Genomic DNA, 24,279 nt, shown 5'->3' with positions numbered 1-24,279 from the left:
CCACCAGCATTTCTCATCTCTCCCACCCCAAGCTACATACTGCAAAGGACAAATCTGCAACAAGTGTGTCCAACAGGTTCCAGCCTTCTTTCACCCATCCCCACTCATAAATGGGAAGACTCTACCCTCAGGGATGACAGAATGAAAATACCTGGCCCAAAATCACTCTCACCCCAGTTCTTTCATGGGGTGGAGGTTGCATGCTGGGAGAGGTAAGCAGAGAAGACCAGAGGCTACCACCCATGCCCAGTACCCTGCTCCTAAAGCAGGGTTATCACTCAGAGAGAAGCATGGGACAATGCTGGTCCCTGCTCCAAATATCTCCCTAGAGAAACTGACTTTATTTCAAACAGAGTCTGGAGAAGCTCACAGCTAAGAGCACTCTCAAACACAATGGAACAATTAGAAGAAAGCTGGTAGCCTCATGACAGATATAAGCTAAGCCACAGGCCTAGCTCTAGTTTACCAGTGAGAACCAGACAAAGAGACAACTAAGAAGGGCCCTCCTGGGATCAGAACAAACCTCACACAATGACCTCAAAAATTACCCCGTAAAGGAGTTCAAATTTCATTGGATTAGACTATGGAGAAAGTTATGCCCTAAGGCATTGTTGAAAACAATGGGGTAATTGGCTGGCAATGAGTGGAGTCTATAAAAGAGCTGGGTGTGATACCAGCAGAGGCATACAGCTTAACAAAGTAATCAGAGAAAGAGACAGCCAAAGAGTGCCCTACTAAAACCACTGTCATCCCAGGGTGGCTGTGCTCATGCCCAAGACTGTGCCCTGTAAGGAGCAACATCAGAGGCTTCTACTGCAGGGAAAATAGGCATCACTAAAATAACCCTGCCAGACATTAAAAAAATAAACAAGCAGGGGCTGGGCTGGCCTGGCGGCATAGTGGTTAAGTTCACGTGCTCTGCTTCGGCGGCCCAGGGTTCACAGGTTTGGATCCCAGGTGTGGACCCACGCACCGCTTATCAAGCCATGCTGTGGCAGGCGTCCCACATATAAAGTAGAGGAGGATGGACATGGAGGTTAGCCCCAGGCCAATCTTCCTCAGCAAAAAGGAGGATTGGCAACAGATGTTAGCTCAGGGCTGATGTTCCTCACCAAAAAGAAAATAATAATAAAATAAACAAGCAAACAACAATAACACACTCAAGGGAGTAGGGACCAGTATCTAGAATTGCTAAAAATATATCAGTTTTGAACAAACAACCAGACATGCAAAGAAACAGGTGTGACACACAGGAAAAAACGCAGGCAACAGAAACCACCTCTGCAAGGGACTAGCTGTCAGATTTAACAAAGACTTTAAAGTAATCATTTTAAATATGTTCAAAAGACTACAGGAAACCATGCTCAAAGCAGTAAAGGAAAGTATGATGATCTCATCAAATAGAGTATCACTAGAGAGATAGATATGATAAAAAGAGAAATTCAGAAGTTAAAAAGTATGATAACTGAAATAAAAAATTCACTCGAGGGCCTGGACTGGAACAGAAAAAAGAAAGATCAGCGAACTTTAAGATAGATCAATAGAGATTATGCAATCTAAAGAACAAACAGAAAAAAGAATGAAGAAAAATGAACAGAGCCTCAGACAAACGTGGGACACTGATAAACACACCAACATAGGCAAAATACCAAAAAGAGAGGAGAGAGAGATATAAACGAGCAGAAAAAATATTCAAAGAAATAATGGCTGAAAATTTCCCAAATTTGATGAAAAACAATCTAGATGCCCAAATAGCTCAGCAAAATCTAAGTAGGATAAATGCAAAGAGATCCATACCAAACATATCATAGAGAAAATCTTAACAGCAGCAAGAGAAAAATGACTCATTATGTACAAAGGACTCGCCCCAACAGGAGTAACAGCTGACTTCTCATTAGAAACAATGGAGGCCAGAAGGCAGTGGTATGACATATTTCACCTGCTGGAAGAAAACTGTCAACCAACAATCAGATACCCACCAAAAATATCTTTTAAAACTGAAGGCAAAATGAAGATATACCTAGACAAAAACTGAGAAGACTGGTTGCTAGCAGACACACTATACAGGAAATACTAAGTTCTTCAGGCTGAAAACAAGTAACTCCAGACAGTAATTTGAACTCACATGAAAAAACAAAGGGCATTGGTAAAGGTAATTATGTAATTTGATACCATAAATGCATACTACTTCTGCTCTCTTCTCTTAATTTGTTTAAAAAACAATTGTATAGAATATGTATATAATTGTATTGTAGGACCTATAACATATGGAAATGTAATTTATTTGTGCATAATGAAACAAAGGGAAGTGGGTGGGAGCAAAGTAGTATTGCATTAAGGAAATGACTTCAGGTGGTAACTCAAATCCATGGGAACAAACAAGGGAAACCAGAAACAGTAAATAAGAAGGTAATAACACGAATGCTACAAATATATCCTTGCTCTCTTTTCTTCTGCCACCCTCTTTAAAAGACATAAAATTACATAAAGTAATAATTATAACAAGGTATTGTTGGGCTTGTAACATATTTAGAAGCAATATGTAGAGTAATAACAGCATAAAAATAAAGAGGGACATGAGCTAAACAGGAAAAATGTTTCTATATCTCATTGAAATTAGTTAACATAAATGTGAAGTAGATTCTAATAAGACATATATTGTAAGCCCTAGAGCAACTACTAAAAACACACACATATATATATATAAACTTATAAGGGAATTAAAATATTACACTAAAAAATATTCACTTAATGCAAAGAAAAGCAGGGAAGAAGAAAGACAGGAACAAAAAAGAGAGAAAATATATAGAAACAAAAGAAAATAGCAACCTAAATCCAACTATATCAGTAACATTAAAAGTGAACGGATTAAATAATCCAATCGAAAAGCAAAAAGTGTCAGACCATTAAGAAAACAAAATCCAACTATATGCTGCCTACAGGAGACAAACTTTAGACTCAAAGATACAAAAAAGTTGAAAGTAAAAGGACAGGAAAAATACAGCATGCAACAGTAACCACAGGAAAGCTGGAATGGTCATGCTAGTATCCAACTAAATAGACCAAAACAAAAAAATGTTACTGGAGATAAAGAGGGGCATTTTATAATTGATAAAACAGCCAGCGGATCAGGAAGATGTAACAATTATAAACATACATGCACCAAACAAGAGAGACCAAAATATATGAAGCAAAAGCTGACATAAATGAAGGGAAAAATAAACAATTCAACAATAATACTTGGGAGAATTCAATACCCCACTTTCAATAAAGGATAGACAACTAGACAGAAGATCAACAAGGAAATCAAATACTTGAACAATACTATAAACCAACCAGACCTAAAACATATCTATAGAATACTCCACCCAGCAACAATAGCATTCTTCTTAAATGTGCATGGAACACTCTCAGGATAGACCATATAGTAAGACATAAAACAAGTCTCAGCAAATTTAAAAGGATTGAAATCATACAATGTATGGTCTCTAATTATAATGGAATGAAATTTGAAAACAGTAACAAAAGAAATCAGGGGAACTCACAAATACGTAGAATTTAAACAACACACTCCTAAATAGCCACTTGGTCAATGAAGAAATCTCAAGGAAAATTGGAAAATACTTTTGAGATGAGTGAAAATGAAGACACAACATACCTAGATTTATGGGATACTGCCGAAGCAGTGTTTGGAGGGAAATTTACAGTTGTAAATGCCTGTATTTAAAAAGAAGGAAGATTCAGTAACTTAACCTTCCATCTTAAAACACTGGGAAAAAAAGAGCAAAATAAAGCAAGCAGAAGAAAGGACATTAAAAGGTCTGAGCAAAGATAAACAGAATAGAGAAAAACAATTGAGAAAAATCAAAACAAAAGTTGATTCTTTGAAAAGATCAACAAAACTGACAAACCTTTACCTGGACTGACTAACAAATAAGGGGAGAAGGTTCAACATTACTAAAATCAGGAATGAAAAAGGAGACAATACTACTAATCTTACAGAAAGAATGATTATAAGGGAATACTATGAACAATTGTAAACCAATACTTACATGAAATGGACAAATTCCTAGAAACACACAAACTACTGAAACTGACTTAAAAACATAGGCAAGCTGAATAGACATCTAACAAATAAAGAGATTGAACTGGTAATCAAAAAAGTATGCACAAGAAAAGCCCAGGTCCAGATGGCTTTACTGGTGAATTCTACCACACATCTAAGGAAAAAATTAATGCTAATCCTTCACAAACTTTCAAAACATAGAGGAGGAGGGAACACGTCTCAACTCATTCTGTAAGGTCAATATTACCCTGATACCAAAATGAGACAAAAAACGAGACAAAGATATCACAAGAAAACTAGAAACCAACATACCATACGAATATAGATGCAAAAATTCTCAACAAGGTACTAGCAAACTGAATTCAGCGTCAGATAAAAAGCATTATACTCCATAACAAAGTGATATTTATCTCAGTATGCAAGGTTGGTTTAACATCCATACATTAATTAGTATAAAACACCCCATCAATAGAATAAAGGACAAAAATCACAAGATCATGTCAACCGAAGCAGAAAAAGCATTTGACAACCTCTGACACCCTTTATTCCATAAAAATACTCAACAAAACAGGAATAAAAGGAAACTTCTACAACATGATAAAGGGGATCTACAAAAGACCCACAGCTAATATCATACTTAATGGTGGAAGACTAAATGGTTTCCCCCTAAGATCAGGAACAATACACAGATATCTGAGATGAAAAATGAGACAAAAATGCTTACAGCCATCACTTCAATTCAACACTGTACTGAGACTTCTTGCCAGGGCAATTAAGGAAAAAACGAAATAAAAGGCATCCAGATCAGGAAGAAAGAAGTAAAACTATCTAGTCACCGATAATATGATCTTGTATATAGAAATCTTAACAAATTAACAAAAAAAGCTATTAAAACTAGTAAATGAGTTCAGCTAGGCAGCAAGATACAAGATCAATATACAAAAGTCAACTGTATTTTTATACACTTGCAATGAATAACTGTAAATGAAATTAATAAACAATTCCACTTACAATAGCATCAAAAAGAATAACATACTTTAGGAATAAATTAAACAAAGTGAGTATGAAACTAATACTCTGGAAAACTACAAAATATTGTTGAAAGATAGTAAAGATCGGAATAAATGGAAAAACATCCCATGTTCATGAATTGAGAGACTTAATACCTACCCTGCAGAATTGTTAAAGGGATCAAATAAGACAATACATTTGAGAGGACTTTTGTACAGTAATAGTCGTTATTAATGCCAAAAGGTCAACAATCCAAACTTTTCTTCAACTAAGTACTCAAAACATCACTAGAAGGTAAAATTACAATAGTTGCAGATAGACAATACTGAGAATAGAAAAACTAGCTCATCTGAACGCTGGATCCTCTTCTGGCTGAAGTATTTATCTATCTTTAAGGCCCAATTCCACTTGGCAACAATCTGTGAAATGCACTTATAAACATATAATGGAAACTGAACATTAGTCTTTTTTCTGAAGACCAGTTACCAAGTCTTTTTGAATCCAATCCTGATAAATACCTGAGATTCACTTTTCCCAATCATAAAACAACAGCCAGCTTTGCCTATTTATTCTACTTACATGTCAAAAGAAAGTAATCATGCATTAGGTTTCAGAGTAGCTTTCCTGTAAAAATATTAAGATATTAAAGTGTAAAGTGATCCAGTGTCCACTCTCTATCGGTACATAACTTAACATACTCTACTTTTCTGCCCAGTGAACTGCTTCTTCCCCAAGATGTCTCTCCTACTTTGTCTCGGTGGCAAGCTGATCTGGATGGAGGCTCTGATTTCTCCATATTCCTAGCATTGGTAAATACTTTCCCTGAAAGGATAGCAGGCTGTGAAATGAAGAAGAGAAACCTCAAGGAATTTGGAGTCAGGAAAGCCTGTAGCACAAGCTCTCAAGCCCTAGCATACACCATCAATTACTCCAAACAGTACAAAACTGTAAGCTTGCATTTCCACCAGGACTAGTTTACTACAGAAGGAAGATTTCTCTCCCCACCGAGCAACAGCCCAGCCAATGAGAAATGCTGCAGCTCAGCCAATGAGAAGCTCTTGCCTCCCCGAACTGTTCATTTCTCCCAGTGGATGTTCCTTTAGAATAGCTCCTCTCTACTTCCCCTTTTTCTCTATACAAGCAAGCTCCCCTCCTTTGTTCTCTGGATTTGCCTATGGTTTGCCATAGCATGCACATCTTCAATTGCAATTCTTTTGGCTATTCCTTAAGAAATTTGGTTTTAGGGTAAAATAACAGGCAAATTTGCTTTTTAAGTTGACAAGACCCATACAAATCTCAGAGCCAGAAAGACTTTAGAATTCATCTATTACAATTTAATAGCTATACATAAATGCCTGACTGGTGATCTTCTAGTCTCTACTCAAGTAAGTCCAGGGTTAGGATGGTGGAGAGTACAAGTGGCACTCCTTCACAAGCAGACCAGAGGTACAAAGTTCTTCCTTAATGTGGAACCAAAATGTTCTTCCCATTAATACTCACAGATGCAGGGGTTCCTTGTGCAACCATACAAAATAAGCCTACTTTCATTTCCACAGGCCAGTCCTTTAAAAACTTAAAGGCAACTGACATATTCTAAGTGGTTTTCTTCACCAGGCACCATGGGCCCAACTCTTTTAATTTTTCAAGTATTGTAGTTTCCCCTACTGAGTTTAAAATCACTTAAATTTCCCTCTTCCCCTCAATCCCATAATTCTGAGTAAATCAAAAAAAATTAAATCAATAAGTTTTTATCCCAGATTCTGCTATTAGTTATGGTACATCTACCCTTTCCTCCATTTACATAGTTGATTTGTCAAAACAGAGCTTCTTTACCTCAATTAAGTTTCATCTTTTAAAATAGGACCATAAGATTTCAGATGATTTTTACCTCCTTCTTTTGTTGTTGTTTTTATATATGCATGTGTTAGTTTACAAAAATAATAAGATTGTTGGAAAAAAATTAAGCCTAGGGTAATCTAAGGAAGCCTAGAGTAATATAAGGAAATTCTGGAAATCTATTTAATTTGAAATGTATAAGTAAATAAAAAATTATATCAATAACTTGAAAACACTCATATTCCTTGATCCAGAAATTCCAATTCTTGTTATGTGTCCCATGAAAATAATCAAGATGCACATCACAATCTAAATACAAAAATATTAGGTTTACTTTTAAGTAATTTTTTAAATAAAAAGCATACGCAACCTAATGGAAAGAGGAATGATTAAATAATGGATTATATAGCCATTAAAATGAAACTTTTGAGTTCATAACATACAAAATGGTCACTATATAATAGTAAGGGAAAAGCAGGCTATAAAAATTATATCACAGAATCCCAATTATGTAAAAATAGGAGGCATGTATACATTTTTTCCCAAAGAGACCAAAAGCTTTGGGGAGTGAACTGTTCTATATTTTGATTGCAGTGGTGGCCACATCTTTGTCAAAATTCACTGTAAATGGGTTCCTTTTTATTTTAAATAACAAAAATTATAGCTCAATAAAGTTAACATTAAAAAAGAGATTAGTGGGCCAGCCCCGTGGCGTAGCGGTTAAGTGCACGCGCTCTGCTGCTGGCGGCCGGGGTTCGGATCCTGGGCGCGCATGGAGGCACCACATGTCAGGCCATGCTGTGGCCGCGTCCCATATAAAGTGGAAGAAGATGGGCACAGATGTTGGCCCAGGGCCTGTCTTCCTCAGCAAAAAAGAGGAGGATTGGCATGGATGTTAGCTCAGGGCTGATCTTCCTCACAAAAAAAATAAAATAAAATAAATTAAAAAAACAAAAAAGAAAGAAAGGGTGAGCTCTGCTTAGAGACCCCCAAAAAGAAAAAAAATAAAGTAAAAAATAAAAAGAGATTAAAAAATACTCAAAATATTTGGGAGTAATTTTTCTGTTTTCCAGATATTCTACAACATACACCATTTGTCTAATTAAAACTAATGGGGGTGGGTAGGCATTGAGGTTATTTAAAAATCCATCCTTTTAAACTATTGAGAATTTTGTGGATGCCAGTATATATTAGATAAATAGCAACCACAGAGTACCTAGGGCAGTTGCTATCTGTATAAGTACCTTAAATATTCAGGACATTCCTGCTGTACAACAGTGTATTCCACACAATGGTTTTCCCTAGAGCTCTGTGACATGCAGGCCTGCATGCTTATTTTATTTAATCCTTATGATACTTCTATGAAGAAGTTATGATCCACATTTTAGACATAAGAAAACTTAAGTTGAAGATGAGGTTAATAAACTTGTCCAAGATCACAAAGCTATTAAGAGGCAGAGCTGGGATTCAAACTCAGGTCTGTTGATCCCAAGGCCAATGTTCTGCCTTACATTACTACATGCCTTACATCACTCCCCTACTTTCTCCCAAAGACTAACCCCCTTCAAGGCTCTTGTTATCTACAAACTTGATTAGCACACCACCTAGTCCTTACTCTGTGGCTGTGAACCAAACTTTCTTAGCTACTATATATCATATACTTATTTAACTTCAAGCTAACAACAGCCCTCTTAAGCATAGTTATTCAGTAAGTAACAAATCTATATAATATTATCATCCAGCCCACATTTCTCTATATTCTAAGTCTACCTCTCTCCGCTCAGTTATAAGGCTCATCTTCTCTTCCATTAATTAAAGGTAAGTCTGGAAAATGACATCTTAGATTTCATGGGTAGCTTTTTAAAATTAAGTTTCAACTTTGTTGATTGTTCATTTAAACAATCTTTTGAGCGTAAAATTTGGCAATATGTATTTGAACCAACAATTCTACTTCTGGCAATTGTCCTATAAAAACATGTTTACAAAACCACACAAAAATATATATACAAAGATGTTTATTACAGCATCATTTGTAATAGCAGAATGTAGTGCAAACATTATCAATGTCTATAGATAGGAAAATGGTTCAAAAATGATGGTACATCAATACAATGGACTACTAAGAAATTTAAAAAATGAGAAAGATTTATGGGTACTAACAGGAAAACGATACAACAAATTGTTAATCATAATACTCTGGTAAAGTGAATTACATTTCACTAATTCTTTTTTAACATATAACACTTTTGTAAGCAGAATAAGCAAAGAAATTAAAAATAATACAAACTGATATGTGTGATGGCCCCTGGAATCCCTTCAGGGCTGCAGCAGATTGCCCCCTATACTCTCCACATATACTCATGCTTGCATTCAAAAACTTAAGTGCCACAGCTAATCTTTGGCAAAGGAGCTAAGACCCTAGAATGGAGAAAGGAAAGTCTCTTCAATAAATGGTGCTGGGAAAACTGGACAGCCACATGCAAAAGAATGAAAGTAGACCATCTTCTTTCACCATACACAAAAATTAACTCAAAATGGATCAAAGACCTGAAGGTGAGACGTGGAGGAAAATATAGGTAGTACACTACTCATCATCAGCCATAAAGGGATTTTTTTGAATTCCATGTGTACTCAGACAAGGGAAACAAAAGAAAAAATAAACAAGTGGGACTTCATCAGATTAAAGAGAGTCTACAAGGCAAATGAAACCAGGATCAAAATGAATAGGGAACCCACCAGCTGGGAAAAAATATTTGCAAACCATATATCTGACAAGGGATTAATCTCCATAATATATAAAAAACTCACACCACTGAATAACAAAAAAACAAACAACTCAATCAAAAAATGGGCAGAGGAAATGAACAGACACTTCTCCAATTAAGATATACAGATGGCCAACAGGCACATGAAAAGATGTTCAACATCACTAGTCATCAGGGAAATGCAAATCAAAACCACACTAAGATATCATCTTACACTCGTTAGAATGGGTATAATCACCAAGACAAAAAGCAACAAATGCTGGAGAGGCTGTGGAGAAATGAGAACCCTAATCCACTGCTGGTGGGAATGCAAACTGGTGCAGCCTCTATGGAAAACAGTATGGAGATTCCTCAAGAAATTAAAAATAGAAATACCTTATGATCCAGCTATCCCACTACTGGATATCTACCCAACGAACCTGAAATCAACAATCCAAAGAGGCTTATGCACCCCTATGTTCATCACAGCATTATTCACTATAGCCAAGACATGGAAGCAACCCAAGTGTCCCTCGACTGATGAATGGATAAACAAGATGTGATATATATATACCATGGAATACTACTTAGCCATAAAAAAAGACAAAACTGTCCCATTTGCAACAACATGGATGGACCTGGAGGGTATTATGTTAAGTGAAATAAGCTAGACAGAGAAAGATAAACACTGTATGACTTCACTCATAGGTGGAATATAAACTAACACATAGAGAGAACAGCTTGGTGGTTACCAGGGCGAAGGGGAGTGTGGGCACAAGGGGTGTGGGGATGCATTTATATGGTGACTGACAAATAATAATGTACAACTGGAATCACACGATGTTATAAACTATTATGACATCAATAAAAAAATTAATTTAAAAAAGAAAAAAACAACTTAAGTGCCTTCTATGTGCCATGCAACTTACTAGGCCCTGGGGAGAATAAAATCAGTGACAAGAGAGTCCCTACCTTTGTGGAACTTATAATCAAAAAAGGAAACAATAATAAAGTGTGAAAGTACTAAGGTGGTAAAAGTACAGAGTGCAAGTAAGAACACAAAATAGGAGAACCCAATCTAGCCTTGAAGAAGAGCAGCACGAAAAGAGTGCCAGCACTTTCTACTGAGGGATGACTATCCATAGGTGGAATAATGCCATTGACACTATGGGATTAAGCTGACTCCATAGCCTTTGAAATCTAAACAGCTGATGGCACATATGGTGAGCACTGAAGAGAAGAGCCTCTCACTTCATAAAGTCCAGCAGCACTGTGACAAATGTGGATGCTGATGATAATGTAATATCCCTTTGATAAAGCCAGGATGGAGGGGGTTGGCCCGGTGGCGTAGTGGTTAAGTTTGCATGCTCCACTTCGGCAGCCTGGGGTTCGTGGGTTCAGATTCCGGGCGTGGACCTACACACTGCTTATCAAGCCAAGTTGTGGCAGGCATCCCGTATAAAGTAGAGGAAGATGGGCACGGACGTTAGCCCAGGGCCGATCTTCCTCAGCAAAAAGAGGAGGATTGGCAACAGATGTTAGCTCAGGGCTAATCTTCCTCACCAAAAAAAAAAAAAAAAAGAAGAAGAAGAAGAAAGAAAAAAGCCAAGGTGGAAACAAGAATAACTGCTTTATCCAGGAACTGGTTCCAGAATTTGAGAAAGATGCAAATTCTATGCCATGTCTCAGCATGAAGGAGTTGACGAAAAAGGACCTCAGCCATTTCACAAGTAACCCTCACACATTTCTGTACAGTATGACTGTCAAGCAGAATTTACCACAGTTAATGACATAAAAGAAGTCATCAAGTCCTTGCTCATTGCTCTCAAACAAGTAATAGGAGAGACAAAGAACAACAAAAACAGAAAGAGCCACAGTCTGGCCTAAAATCCCACAGGTTCACAAATAAGAAGACTGAAGAGATTACCAAAAACATTTGACAAAAGAAAAATTTTCAGAGCTTCGCTATAGTTTCTTTATTTCTTCACAATGCCCCTCCCTCTTCTTTATTTCCAGCTCCTGCTCCCTAGAAAAACCTGTTGTGCATATTTATATTTTTTAAAACCAGTTCTGTTCATAGAGGAAATTCTGAAGTAAAGAGAAATCAAATACTTCAAGTATTCCTTACCTTGGAAAATAAGAGCTGACTTCTATAAAATTTAAGCATCCTTCAGCAATCAACTGCTAATCCTCAGTACTTTATAAAAGAAATGGTACAAGACTCAACCCTTTTAAAATGTTATTTTAATCAGTGTTTCCAATTCATTCTTCAACCATTGGCTATATTATTGTGCACCAACCAGAGCACAAATGTTAGTATGCTTTTCTGCCACACATCAGCAGAATTTCCCAAAAGCTGCTCTTCAAAGCACCTCTCCACCTCCTCTGTAACTAACAATTCCTAAAAGCAATCTCCTCTCTTTTGTGAGAGTTTCTTCATAGTCAAGAGCATACAATGTTTTAGTGTAATGCATACTTAGGCTGTGGTCCTGGTTTGCATTTAGCTCTGGCAAGTTTCAGTTTTGGTTTCCTTGTGTATAAAAAGGTTAGGCTCTAAAATTCTATAAATTACTTTTTAGCACTGATACTCAATGAGTACACACACACCAAGTGGTAAGCACAGTGTTTGGAAAGAGTTAATTTAAACAGACCTGGATGCAAATTCCCTCTGACACCTATGAGTTGTCTGGCATTGGAGAAAGAGACCTCTTTCCTTATTTGCTACCTACCTGTTATGACCAACAAAAAGAAAGAATATACACAATGTATAGAAAGTGCCTAGCAGAGCACGGCCTCAACAAGTGATCAGTTCCCACTTACCAGCAAGTTTTCACTCTTGAAAGTTCTTCTATCTTAATACTTGTTTGACTGCTTCTAAGCAAACTTCATTGACTAGACAGGAATTTAGTTTTTAACAAATTAGGGGTAATTTCATTCAAACACATTCATAACTATAAGAGTTACGAGTATATGCAGGATGACAATTTAGAACTGGCAGAAAATGTATCCAGTGGTGTACACAGCCTTAAGTGTATGGATCTTGTGGACCATACAAAACTGAAACAGAACTTCACTTGAAGAACATAATCTTCTTCACAATGTTCATGACCAAATAACACATCAGCTACAAAAGAGCCCCTATCATCTTGCTAGGGGATACTGAAATCTTTTGAATCAAACGGTTCCACTCTTTACTGTCTTTGCAGGACAGACTTCCAATTACTGCTAAGGCAAAATAAACGGAAGACAATAACATTATGAGTAGAGCTCACTCCAAAGAGGAACGTGAAAAGTCCTTCCCCCCGCCCCTGAAATTCCAAGAGACTTCTAGTCGAGGAAAGAAGGTAGAACACTCAAATATCATTCAGTATATTTACAATAGGTAAATGATCATAAAGCAAAACCCTTGCTTAAATCATGAAAAACAGCCCAACAGAGTAAACCCTAGGAAAAAAAGTAGTCAGATTCATTAACCGTAGCATTACACTCGCTTCAAATATGACAATCGCATGGCTCTGATCTATTTCTCAACTCTGCCACTCGCTCCCAGTGAGAGGGATTCTTCTAACCAAAAGTTACGATCATCACACATCTAAAGATTGTGCAGGAAGCAGCATTATTCATTTCTGGTACTAGAAAGGAGTAAACTTATTTTGGCTTTCTTAAATTTCTCTTTCAGTCTTAACGCACAAGAACCTTTTAAATACACTTTTTCTTACATCGTAATCGAAGCTGGTGGATATATAAACCGGTCCTTTCTCTACATGAAAATAAATTTGAGCTATCTTCTCTTCCCCCATCTAGGAGCCAGTGCCTCAAAGGCCCTCCTCAATGGGAGAAGCTCCAGCTTCTCCTGTGTCACTTAGATGAAAAGATTCTTTCGTTAAACACGGAAAGAAAAACTATGCAGTACGGACTCAAACAGGCTATATTAATTGTAAAGTCAAATCGCTGCCCTGCAAAGTCAACGTTATGAAAGGTTCTCGGCTCAGTTTTTTAGAGCTACCAGCAAGAAGGCGCAATCTGGGGCTGTGACGTTTCCGGAGTCACCGCCGGATAATCTGGAAAAGGTGATCGACATACCTGGAGGAAGCTGCAAATTAGCAGGCAACTGGATGGTTGTCGTGTTGGGGGCTTTCACCGCGACTATCTGAGGAGCAGGCAGCCGAGGGCCGCTGCTGACTTTAGGAAGAGAAGTGACAGGAGCCACTTTGGTCACCAGCGTCCCCACGGGGGACCGTAGGGGCTGGGACGCCGTCGACTCCACGCAGACACTGACGGGAGCCTTAGTCACGGCGCCCAAGGCCACCGGAGCGCTCTCCACCCGGACGGGCAGAGCCGCGGCGGGGGCCATGGTCACGGTCCCGGAGGCGCTCACACCCGCGGAGGGAGCGGCGCCGGCAGGTTCGGTGAGGCCCGCGGGCATCCCCCAGGTGGATCAGCGGCAGCTTCGGCGCTGCCTTTCCGGGAGCAGAGGCGAGGGGAGGCTTGACAAGCAGCAGCCGATTCCAGTGCAGTTCCGGCCCCACAGCATCGCTAGGGAGAGGTGCAGGGGCCGCGCCACACAAGTCAGTGACGGGCGCGGGCTGGGCAGAGGGACCCACGCGTCCTGGACCTTCCTCGCGTCCGCGCGGCCCCGGCGGCAGCAACACCTGCTCGGCCGCTCGCCGCTTCCTCAGCGGCGCTCACACGTGCGCCGGCTCAGCCCGGCGCCTCAGCCTCGGGTCCCGCTGCAGCAGAGCCCAGCTGCGCGGCTGCCGGAAGAGCGTCACTTCGGCTCCCACCTCCCAGCAAAACTCTGCGCCGCGGTTCCCCCGCCAGAAATTTCAAAACTACAAACCTAGAGCATCTCAAAGCCCCCTACGCGCTCTCGCCACGGCCCCGCCGCGCGGCCACGCCAGCCATGTTTATATAGCCACGCGGAGACCTCGCGCACGCGCACAGGCTGCCCCTGCCGCCCCGGGCTTCCCCCGGAATCCGGCCGTGTGATTGGCCACAGACTAGAATCGTGCTCGTGACGTCACTAGGGACGACTCCAGAGGGCGTTAGAATTATCCTTAGAATCGCGAGGAAGGAGGGGCGAGTTGCCAAAAATGTACCACGTGGGAGGGGCAAACCGCACTTGGAAAACTGCGGCATCCGCGTTCCTCTCCTTCGGATCCCCAGGTGGGTGTTTCTTGAAAAGCCAGGACTGTGCTTTCCACAGGCTTCTACTTTTTAAGGAAAAAATGTGGAACACTGATTTCGGAGAACGGTAATTCAGTAAGAACTCAGTTACGCTTCCTCAGTGTTTTTCTGCGGGCTTTGCTCTAAAGCGTCGCTAAAATGAGCATTACAGTTGACATATTGAAAAAATTTTTTAATGTCCATTTCTTTCTTTTAAATGTTTAAAAATGTATAATTTTATAGTTTGTAAAATGTTGCTGTTTTCATATAATTTGAGAGTTGGGCTCCCCCAAGAGAAAATCTTTTTCTTCCGGGGCTGCTATATGTGTCTCTGTCACCTCTAAACATATTTAAATTGTTTATCTCCTTGAAAATTGGGACAGTGTCTTTTGATTCTTACATCCTCAGATACTAGCACTTAGATCTTAAGTACAATCCTGGATATTCTTTGAATAAGTGAAAAGTGTTTGTTGAATGAATCAATAAATACAGTCCAATGTGGAAAAACTTGCCCCTTAGAGATCTAGTCAGAGAAGATGCCTTGATTTCAGGCTATTGTCATCAAATTATGTTTGTAGGAACTGACACTGTACTGAAGGAGATTTTGCAAGTAGGCAGGCAACCTGATGTTTACAGCTTCTAGTTTTCTCCCTCCCTGTAAGCTCCAATGGACAGGACCTACTCACAGTCCTCACATTTCACTACGTTTGCCATTTCCCACATCTCACCCAGTCCAAATCAAGAACCCATCTCATGACCCAAATCAGTCGCAACTGTCCCCATTCCATGAAGACTTACGTGATCACTTCTAGAAAACTCAAAGTGGAGTTGGGGAGAAGAAAACTCAATTTATGGAGCACCTCTTGTGTGCTGGTCAGTAAGAAATACATTTCCTTGTTTCTTTTTTTTTTAAACAACCACCTCGTTTTACTGACTTAAAAAGTGCCATTAAAAGAGTCATTTAGGGCCGGCTCCGTGGCTTAGCGGTTGGGTGCGCGCGCTGTGATGCTGGCGGCCCGGGTTGGGATCCCGGGCACACCCCAAGGCACCACTTCTCCGTCCAACCTGAGGCCGAGTCCCACGTACAGCAACTAGAAGGATGTGAACCTATGACATACAACTATCTACTGGGGCCTTGGGGGGAAAAATGAATAAATAAAATCTTTTAAAAAAAAAAAGTCATTTATCCAAGAAGCTGGGATTTAAACCGGTCTGTCTGATGCCAAAGTACATCTCTTTGTACTACTCCACAAATGTCTGATTCATCATATATCCCACACAGCCCCTGGCAAAATGCCTTGCACATAAGAGGTGTTTAATGAATATTGGCTAAGTGAATGAATTAAATGGAACCGTGCACCATTTTCAGTGAAGCAAAACTGGTCTAGTGGACTTGAGTCTGAGATCTGCTCTTTACTGGCTGGGCAATTGTTTACCCCTGGTTTTTCCCTCGCGGTGTAGTATAGTTCAGTAAATACTTGTGGAAGGAAGGCTCAAAGTTTGCTTTGAGAACTCTCCCTTTCTAAATTTCCATCAGGCCCCACCCCCAACTCACATACTTTGTTTAGGTATGTAAATATCCTCAATCAAGTTACAAAGAGGCTTGGCTGAGGAAGTATACTTTCTCTTTAAGGTAACTTGGAACATTTTTCTCATAATTGTTTGTGTTTGGTTTATAATTTGTCTCACTAATGAGAGCTTTAATTTTCTAGTTGCAAAGAATATACTGCTGCTTACCCAGCACAGGTAACTACTATCCTGAATTTGGAGTTGAGTAGTAATTATGTTTACTACATTTCCTTCCTATAAAAACATAATAAAACAGGATACATAGGGATGCAAAGTGTATTTTATCTCTCTATTTATGTGAGAAAAGACAAATTGCAGGGGAAAGATTATACCTTGATTTTATTATGTTTATCTGTTAAAATATTTTTTAAATTAAAGATGTTGAAAAATACTTAGTCATTTACCTTGTCTTGGTTGGTTCAGACTGCTGTAACAAAATACCACAGACTGGGTGACTTAAAAACAGTAGAAATGTATTGCTCACAGTTTTAGAAGTTGAAAGTCTGGGATCAGGGTGCCAGCATGGTCCCCTGAGAACTCTTCCAGATTGCAAACTTCTCACATGGCCGGAAGGGACAGAGGATCTCTCTAGATCCTCTTTTATAAGGTACTAATCTCATTCATGAGAGTTCCACCCTCGTGATTTAAGCATCTCCCAAAGACCCCACCTGCTAATACCATCACCTTTGGGAGTTAGATTTTCAACATAGGAATTTTGGGGAGACACAGACATACAGACCATAGCATCTTCTAAATGAGGGACTAAGTCACTAATTGTCCAAACATTCTGCTCATCAATTCAGGTAATGACACAAAACTGTGAACAAATACAAAATTTCTGTTTCCCTATTTTACACACACATGAATACAGTTTACCTTGAGCAAAACCAATAGCTAAGGATACAGTTGTTGGGTGGACAATGTCAATTATTCTTATTGTCCTTTTGATTTTCTAAGTGCCTATGGTCTCTTAAGAAAGTGAATAAAAGTTTATTATGCTATAGGATTTAAACAGAAGGCCTTGTTTATCTGTGAAATGAGATCAGCTAAAAAATCTGCCTGAGGAGATGTAACTATTTAGCTAAGATAGTTATGGCCTCAGCTTCAAAGTGAGCCAGAAACAAATGCCTTCAAGTTCTATACCTTGAACCTGGTCCCGTATCTGTGCTTTTGCATCAGAACATTGAAACACTTCCTGCATCAGAACACACCCCTCCAATCCCACTCTGTCATTCCTTTCCTCTTAAAGGAATGCAGCTTAAACTCTTAAAAAGTTTTTCGCTTCATTAGTGACTTCGGTTTTTGATGCCTTCATTAAAGGTTTAATGAAATCTGAGACACTTTTTAAAATTTTTGGTATTTAAAAGGAATGCTTCTGGAAAAAGTGGATATAACCAAACTATCCTAACATAAGAGATCCATTCACACTATGAAATACTAATCAGCCATTAAAATTTGCACTTGTAGAGGTACATTTATGGAAAAATGGCCATGGCATATTGTTAAATGAAGAAAGGAGGTTATAAAATAGTATGTAAAGTATGATCCCATTTTTCGTATATTAAAAAAAAATTTTTTTAAACAATAAGCAGATAGACATATGCTCAGAAGAACATCTAGATTATACACCAAACTTAACAAAGGACATTTCTTTTTTTTTTTAATTTTGTTTATTTATTTCCCCCAAAGCCCCAGCAGGTAGTTGCATGTCACAGCCGCACATCCTTCTAGTTGCTGCATGTGGGGCGCGGCCCCAGCATGGCCGGAGAAGCGGTGCGTCGGCGCGCGCCCGGGGTCCGAACCCGGGCCACCAGCAGCGGAGCGCGTGCATTTAACCTCCAAGCCACAGGGCCGGCCCACAAAGGACATTTCTGTTTGGAGACATTCTTAGTGATCATTTTCTTTTTATTTCTCTGAATTTTCTAATTGTTTTAATAATGAATGAATAGTATTTGCATAATCAAAAATTAACACAAGCATTTTCTTAAAATATGTATTCTTAGTGACAGTTGAAATCTGTAAGTACAGCTCAGTACTCGCTGGTCTCCTCCCCATAGCATCCAGGAAACTTCACTGAACTTCATAAAGCTGGGCATGTATATTAGCACGCTCAGGCTATGCTAAGCAGAAGCTTATTACAAACACTACCTAAACCTGGGAAGATGGGCCATTGTGTAAAAGTGTGAGTGCTCACTTCCTTTCATTTCATATGAAGTGTAGAAAAAGTAATGACTGCTTAAGAAGCTATAATCTCAGAAATAATCTTTTCTTTTCTTTTCTTTTCTTTTCTTTTCTTTTTTGGTGAGGAAGATTAGCCCTCAGCTAACATCTGTTGCCAATCCTCCTCTTTTTGCTGAGGAACATTGGCCCTGGGCTAACATCCATGCCCATCTTCCTCTACTTTATATATGGGACACCAGCCATAGCATGGCTTGATAAGCTATGCACAGGTCCACACCCGGGATCCGAATCTACGAACCCTGGGCTGCCAAAGTGGCGTGTGCAAGCTTAACCACTATGCCACTGGGCCAGCCCCAATTTTTCTAGAAGATTTTGCAATCACAGAACTTTTTACTTGCATTGTCTATTTTAGTTTCCATTTTCTTGAATTATATATTCTTAGAAGCCTCTCCTCCCCACCTCCCTTCAGTCTTTCATTCACATAATAAATGTTTATTGAATGCCTACTGTATGCTTGGCATTAAAGAATATATCAGTGAAAAAAAGAAAAGACAAAAATCTCTGTCTCCATGAAGCATACATTCCAATGGAAAGAGACAAAATGAAAAAGTAAATGATATGGTATATTAGATGGTGATCATGTCATGCAAAAGGAAATAAAACAAGAGCATAGGAAGTACTGTTGGTGTGTGGAAGAAAGAAAGGGAAGGCAGCAAAGTCCTCTTGGGCCTTGTAAGCCTGTGTAAGGATTTTGGCTTTTAACCTGAGTGAAATGGAGAGACATTGGGATATTTTGAGCAGCAAAGTGACATTATCAGACTAGTTTATTTAAAACTTCACTATGGCTGCTGTGTGAATAGGGCTAATTGGATAGGATAATTGTGGGATAATATACAAGAATAATAATACAAGGATAATTGTAGAGAGACTACTTAAGGAAGCTACTGGAAAATCCAGGTGAGAGATGATAGTGGCTTCGACTAAAGTGATATCGGTAGAAGTGGTAAAAGTGGTCAAATTCTGGGAATATTTTGATAGTGGATCCAACAGGTTTTCCTGATGGATTGAGTGTGAGGTTTGAGAGAGGAGTTAAGGATGACTCAAAGGTTTCTGGCCAGAGCAAACTGGAAGTATGACTTACTGTTAATTGGAATAGGGATGACTACAGTGGGGGTTGGGAAATCAGGTGCTCAATTTGGGATATTTTAATTTTAAATGCTTAGTATATATCCAAATAGAGTATGGAATAGGCAACTGGATATTCAAACCCAGACTTCAAGGAGAGGTCCAGGCTGAATATAAATATATTCATGAGCATACAGATGGTATTTTTAGTGCCATTGAACTCAGTGTGATCAAGGAGGGAGTATAAAGGAGAATAGAAGAGGCCAGAGTCCCAGTACTCTAGTGCTAAAGGTCAGGTGGATAAGGAGCATTCAGCAAAAAGAGATGGAGAATGAATTTCCATTGATAAGAGGAAAGTCAGGAAAGTGTGGAGTCCTGAAAGCTAACAAATGGCCAAGTTGCAGATGAAGAGAGTGATCAACTGTGTCAAATGCAGCTGATAGATCAAGTAAAATGAGGACTGGCAAGTGTCCATCGACACAACGTGGAGGTCATTTGGTATGCTTGACAAGAGAAGTCTCTGTGAAATGTGGAAATGAAAGCCTGATCAGAGTATATTCAGGAAAGAATGGGAGGAAAGGGTTTAAAGACTATGTGAAGTTTTGGCAGAAAAATGGGGCAGTAGTGGGAGGGGATAAGGTCAAGAAAGAGATTTTCTTTATGATAATAGCATGCTTGTATGCTGATAGCGATGATCCAGAAGGGAGGGAAATTGATAGAGGAAAGAAGAGGGGAGACTTGGGAGCCATGTCCTTGAAGACAAAAAGAGATGGAATCCAGTGCACCAAGTGGAGGGATTGAGCTTTGATAAGAGCAATAGACCATTCATCTATGGCAACAGAAGGGACGGTGGAGTTCTTGGCCACAGATGCTGGTAGGTGGTTATTTGTGATGGTGAGAACTTGTGAAAATTCTCTTCTAATCATTCTCCCTCCCTCCAATCCATGTCCCTCACTCTTTCTAGACGTCTTTGTAAAATGCAAATCTACTTATATAACTCTCTCATTTACAACTTTTTAATGTCTTCCCGTTACCCACAGGATAAAATCTCAAATAGCTAGCATGGCATACAAGTTCCATTATGATCTAGCACCTCGTAGGTTGCCCAAGGAATCTCACTCTGCCATGTTCCCGTAGGGACCTTCCATTGGCACCATAGATAACTACGGGAATTTCCCAAACATCCCAAACTCTCTCTCAACTTCATACATCGTTTCACCTCCCTTCAAAGACCTTCCCCATCTGAAACTCATGCTCTATCTGGCCAATTCCTATTTGGCCTTCAAAGGGCAATAACCTACACTGGATGAATTCGGTGTCTCTCTTTCTTCTCCCATAGCACCTTGCCATTTTACTTATATTGTAGTATTCGAGTTGTTTTTCTTGCCTATTCTCTCCCATTAAACTGTGAATTTTCTGACAGCTGAGACTGTGTTATGTTCATCTCAGGACCAGAAGAGAGTACCTAATACTTATCAGGTACTTGACAAAGTGCTTCTCTTACTCCTGTCCCATTCCTACCCTCTAGACTGACACCTAGGGGCAAGAATTTTGTCTTATTTGTGTATCCCCAGTGTCTAGTACAATTCTCCATAATGTAATAGAAGGTTAATATTTTAGCTTTCTGTTCTCTGTCTATACTTTCCTTGGGTGATATTCACTTTCATGGCTTAATTTCTATCTATATCTTTATGACTTCCATATCCAACTATCTTTGGCCCAGATTTCTCTCCTGGCCTCCAGACCTATATAGACAGCTGCCTACTATCTCTATCTGGATGACCCACAGGTTCAAAACTAATTATCCCATCTTCAAACCAGCTTTTTCTCCAATGATCCCTATTGCAGTGAGCTGATCGACCTCCTTGCTGTTGCCTAATATGTAAAATTAGGAATTGACTTTGAATTTTCCCGCTTTTACACCCTTGTTTCAGTCATTAAGTCCTGTCAATTGTGGCATCGTATCTATAATATCTCTGGAATCCATCGACTTCTCTCATTCCTACTGTCACTCTTTTAGTTCAGACCAAAGTGTGCTCACTTAAGTTATGCTAACTGGTCTCCCTCCATGCCTCCAACTTTGCTCCTCCTTTATTCTATTCTCTAGTCTGGAATCAGAGAGATTTTTCTTTTAAATGTTCCTTTGAATGTTAACATTGTAATTATTATCATCATTTCTTGTTTTAGGATTATTTTTCTTTCTTACTAAAAGGAACCTAAAAAGAAAACAATTTCTATTTTTAACTATTTATAATTCCATCATTCTGGCTGAATTCTCATTTTTGTGTATGACTTGTTAATCCTTGTCCATTATATGCTTGCTACTAGGTGAAGTGTCTGTATGATTCTGTAAGTAATTTAGAACTTTACCTAAATAATTTTCCATGCCTAAATATTTAAATCAGGTCATTTTTATAATTTCATATTTCTAAAATGTCCTCATAATTATCATTTTATGCATAATATTTATTAAACAGGAACACATAATTGTTTGCATGTATAATTACAAATTATAAGTGCTGCGAGAGAAAAGCACAAGGTGCTTTGAAAGAGGAAAATGGACAGGATCTACTTTAGATAGGGAGCTCTAGGAATTAAAAGAATGCCCATGAGACTGGTACAGAGGAAACTAGAGGAAAAGTGGCCAGAGTGATGTTGGAGAGGCAGAGAAGAGCCTGACCTCCTTCAGAGTCTTGTGTGTTCTGCAAATGAAATCAACTGAAATATTTTAAGCAGAGGAAAAAATGAATTTATTTACATTTTTCAAATTTTATTTGGAAATGATTTCAAACTTAGAGAAGAGTTTCAGGAAATAGTACTTGCAGCTCCCATATCCCCTTCATCCAGATTGACCAATTTTAACATTTTGATTTGTTTCTTTTATCATTTGCTCTCTCTTTCTGTGTATGTGTGTATATGTATACATATATAATATATACACACTCAGTCCTCATTATTTGCAGATTCCATATTTGCAAATTCATCTACTTGCTAAAATGTATCTGTACCCCCAAAATCAATACTTATGGTGCTTTTGAGGTCTTTTGCAGATGTGTGCAGAGCAGTGAAAAATTTGAGTCACCAAACGTGTACATTTCCAGCTGAGGTGGAACAAGGTGGTGCTCTGCTCTCTTGATTTAGCTCTCATACTAGACAAGTGTCCCTTTTGCAGTCTATTTAGTGGCACATTTTTCATATTTTTGTGCTTTTTCTTGATGATTTTGCTGCTTAAAATGGCCCCCAGACATAGTGCTGAAGTGCTGTCTAGTGTTCCTAAGTGCAAGAAAGCTGTGACATGCCTTAGGGAGAAAATGTATGTGTTAGATAAGCTTTGTTGAGGCACGAGTTACTGTGCTGTTGGTTGTGAGTTCCATGTTAATGAATCAACAATATATATTAAATAAGGTGTCTTCAGAGACACACATAAAACAAGCTTATGTATTGATGGACAGAAAAAAATGTTATGATTAGAGGCCTATAGGAACCTAACCCTGTATTTCCCCTAGGAGCGATGGTTGAGCATTTGCTAATTCAGTGTCCTGGCAACTTGGTAGAACGTAACTACCATAGATAATGAAAATTGACTGTATATACACTTTTTTCCCTGAGCTACTTGCAGGTGAGTTGCAGATATGCCCCTTGTCCAAATACTGCATGTATATTTCCTACAAACAAGGACATGCTCTTAGGTAACCACAGTACAATTAACAAAATCAGGAAATTTAACATTGATACAATTATTTAGTCAACATATCTTAAATCAACAGATCTTTTTCAGTTTTTGCCAATTGTCCCGATAATGTCCTTTACAGCAGATATTTTCTTAGTCCAGGATCCAATCCAGAACCATTCATTGCATATAGTTTTATATCTCTTTAGTCTCGTTTAATCTAGATGGGTTCCTCTGCCTTTCTTTGTTTTTCAAGTAATGCCTTTTTTTTTTTTGGCTGAGGAAGATTCACCCTGAGCTAACATCTGTTGCCAATCTTCCTCTATTTTGTATGTGGGCAGCTGCCACAGCATGGCCACTGACGAGTGGTGTAGGTCTGTGCCCGGGAACTGAACCCAGGCTGCCAAAGCAGAGCATGCTGAACTTAACCACCAGGCCACCAGGGCTAGCCCAAGATATTGCCATTTTTTAAGAGAACAGGCCATTTATTTTGTAGAATGTCCTCAGTTTGGGTTTGTCTGGTGTTTCCTCGTGATTAGATTCAGGTTATGCATTTTGATAGGGATACTGCATGAGTGATGCAATGTCCTCTGTATCACATTAGGAGACACGTGAGGTAAGTTTGTGTTATTATTGTTTACATTGAATTTGATCACTTGTTTATGATGCAACCTGCCAAGGTTCTCACTGTAAGGTTGCTGTTTTTCCTCTCTGTAATTAATAAGCAGTGTGTGGGAGACTAGTGTTTGAGACTATGTAAATATCCTGTTCTTCATCAAGCTTTGACCTATTAATTTTCACATCCATTAATGACTCTTGGCTGAATCAATTATTACTATGATGGCTGAATAATGGTGATTTTTTTTCTACATTATCATTTCTTTTACGTTATTGTTTGACATTCTACTAGA

The 24,279-nt window shown here is 38.9% G+C and overlaps 1 protein-coding gene across 1 annotated transcript in view; it reads right to left on the bottom strand.

Moving 5' to 3' along the window:
- Window positions 1–14,557, bottom strand: part of TAF4B (TATA-box binding protein associated factor 4b) — a 128,016-nt gene extending 113,459 nt beyond the window's left edge. Inside the window, exon 1 of the mRNA XM_058556921.1 lies at window positions 13,741–14,557. Within this exon, the coding sequence (XP_058412904.1) occupies window positions 13,741–14,083 (343 nt within the window). The 5' untranslated portion in view covers window positions 14,084–14,557. The remainder of the gene's footprint in view (window positions 1–13,740) is intronic.
- Between the last annotated feature and the right edge of the window lie 9,722 nt (window positions 14,558–24,279).

Source organism: Diceros bicornis, chromosome 16, assembly GCF_020826845.1.
Source record: "Diceros bicornis minor isolate mBicDic1 chromosome 16, mDicBic1.mat.cur, whole genome shotgun sequence".
Classification (NCBI taxonomy): domain Eukaryota; kingdom Metazoa; phylum Chordata; class Mammalia; order Perissodactyla; family Rhinocerotidae; genus Diceros; species Diceros bicornis.
The sequence above is the reverse complement of the archived record's forward strand: the minus strand, read 5'-3'. Positions and strand labels throughout refer to the sequence as shown.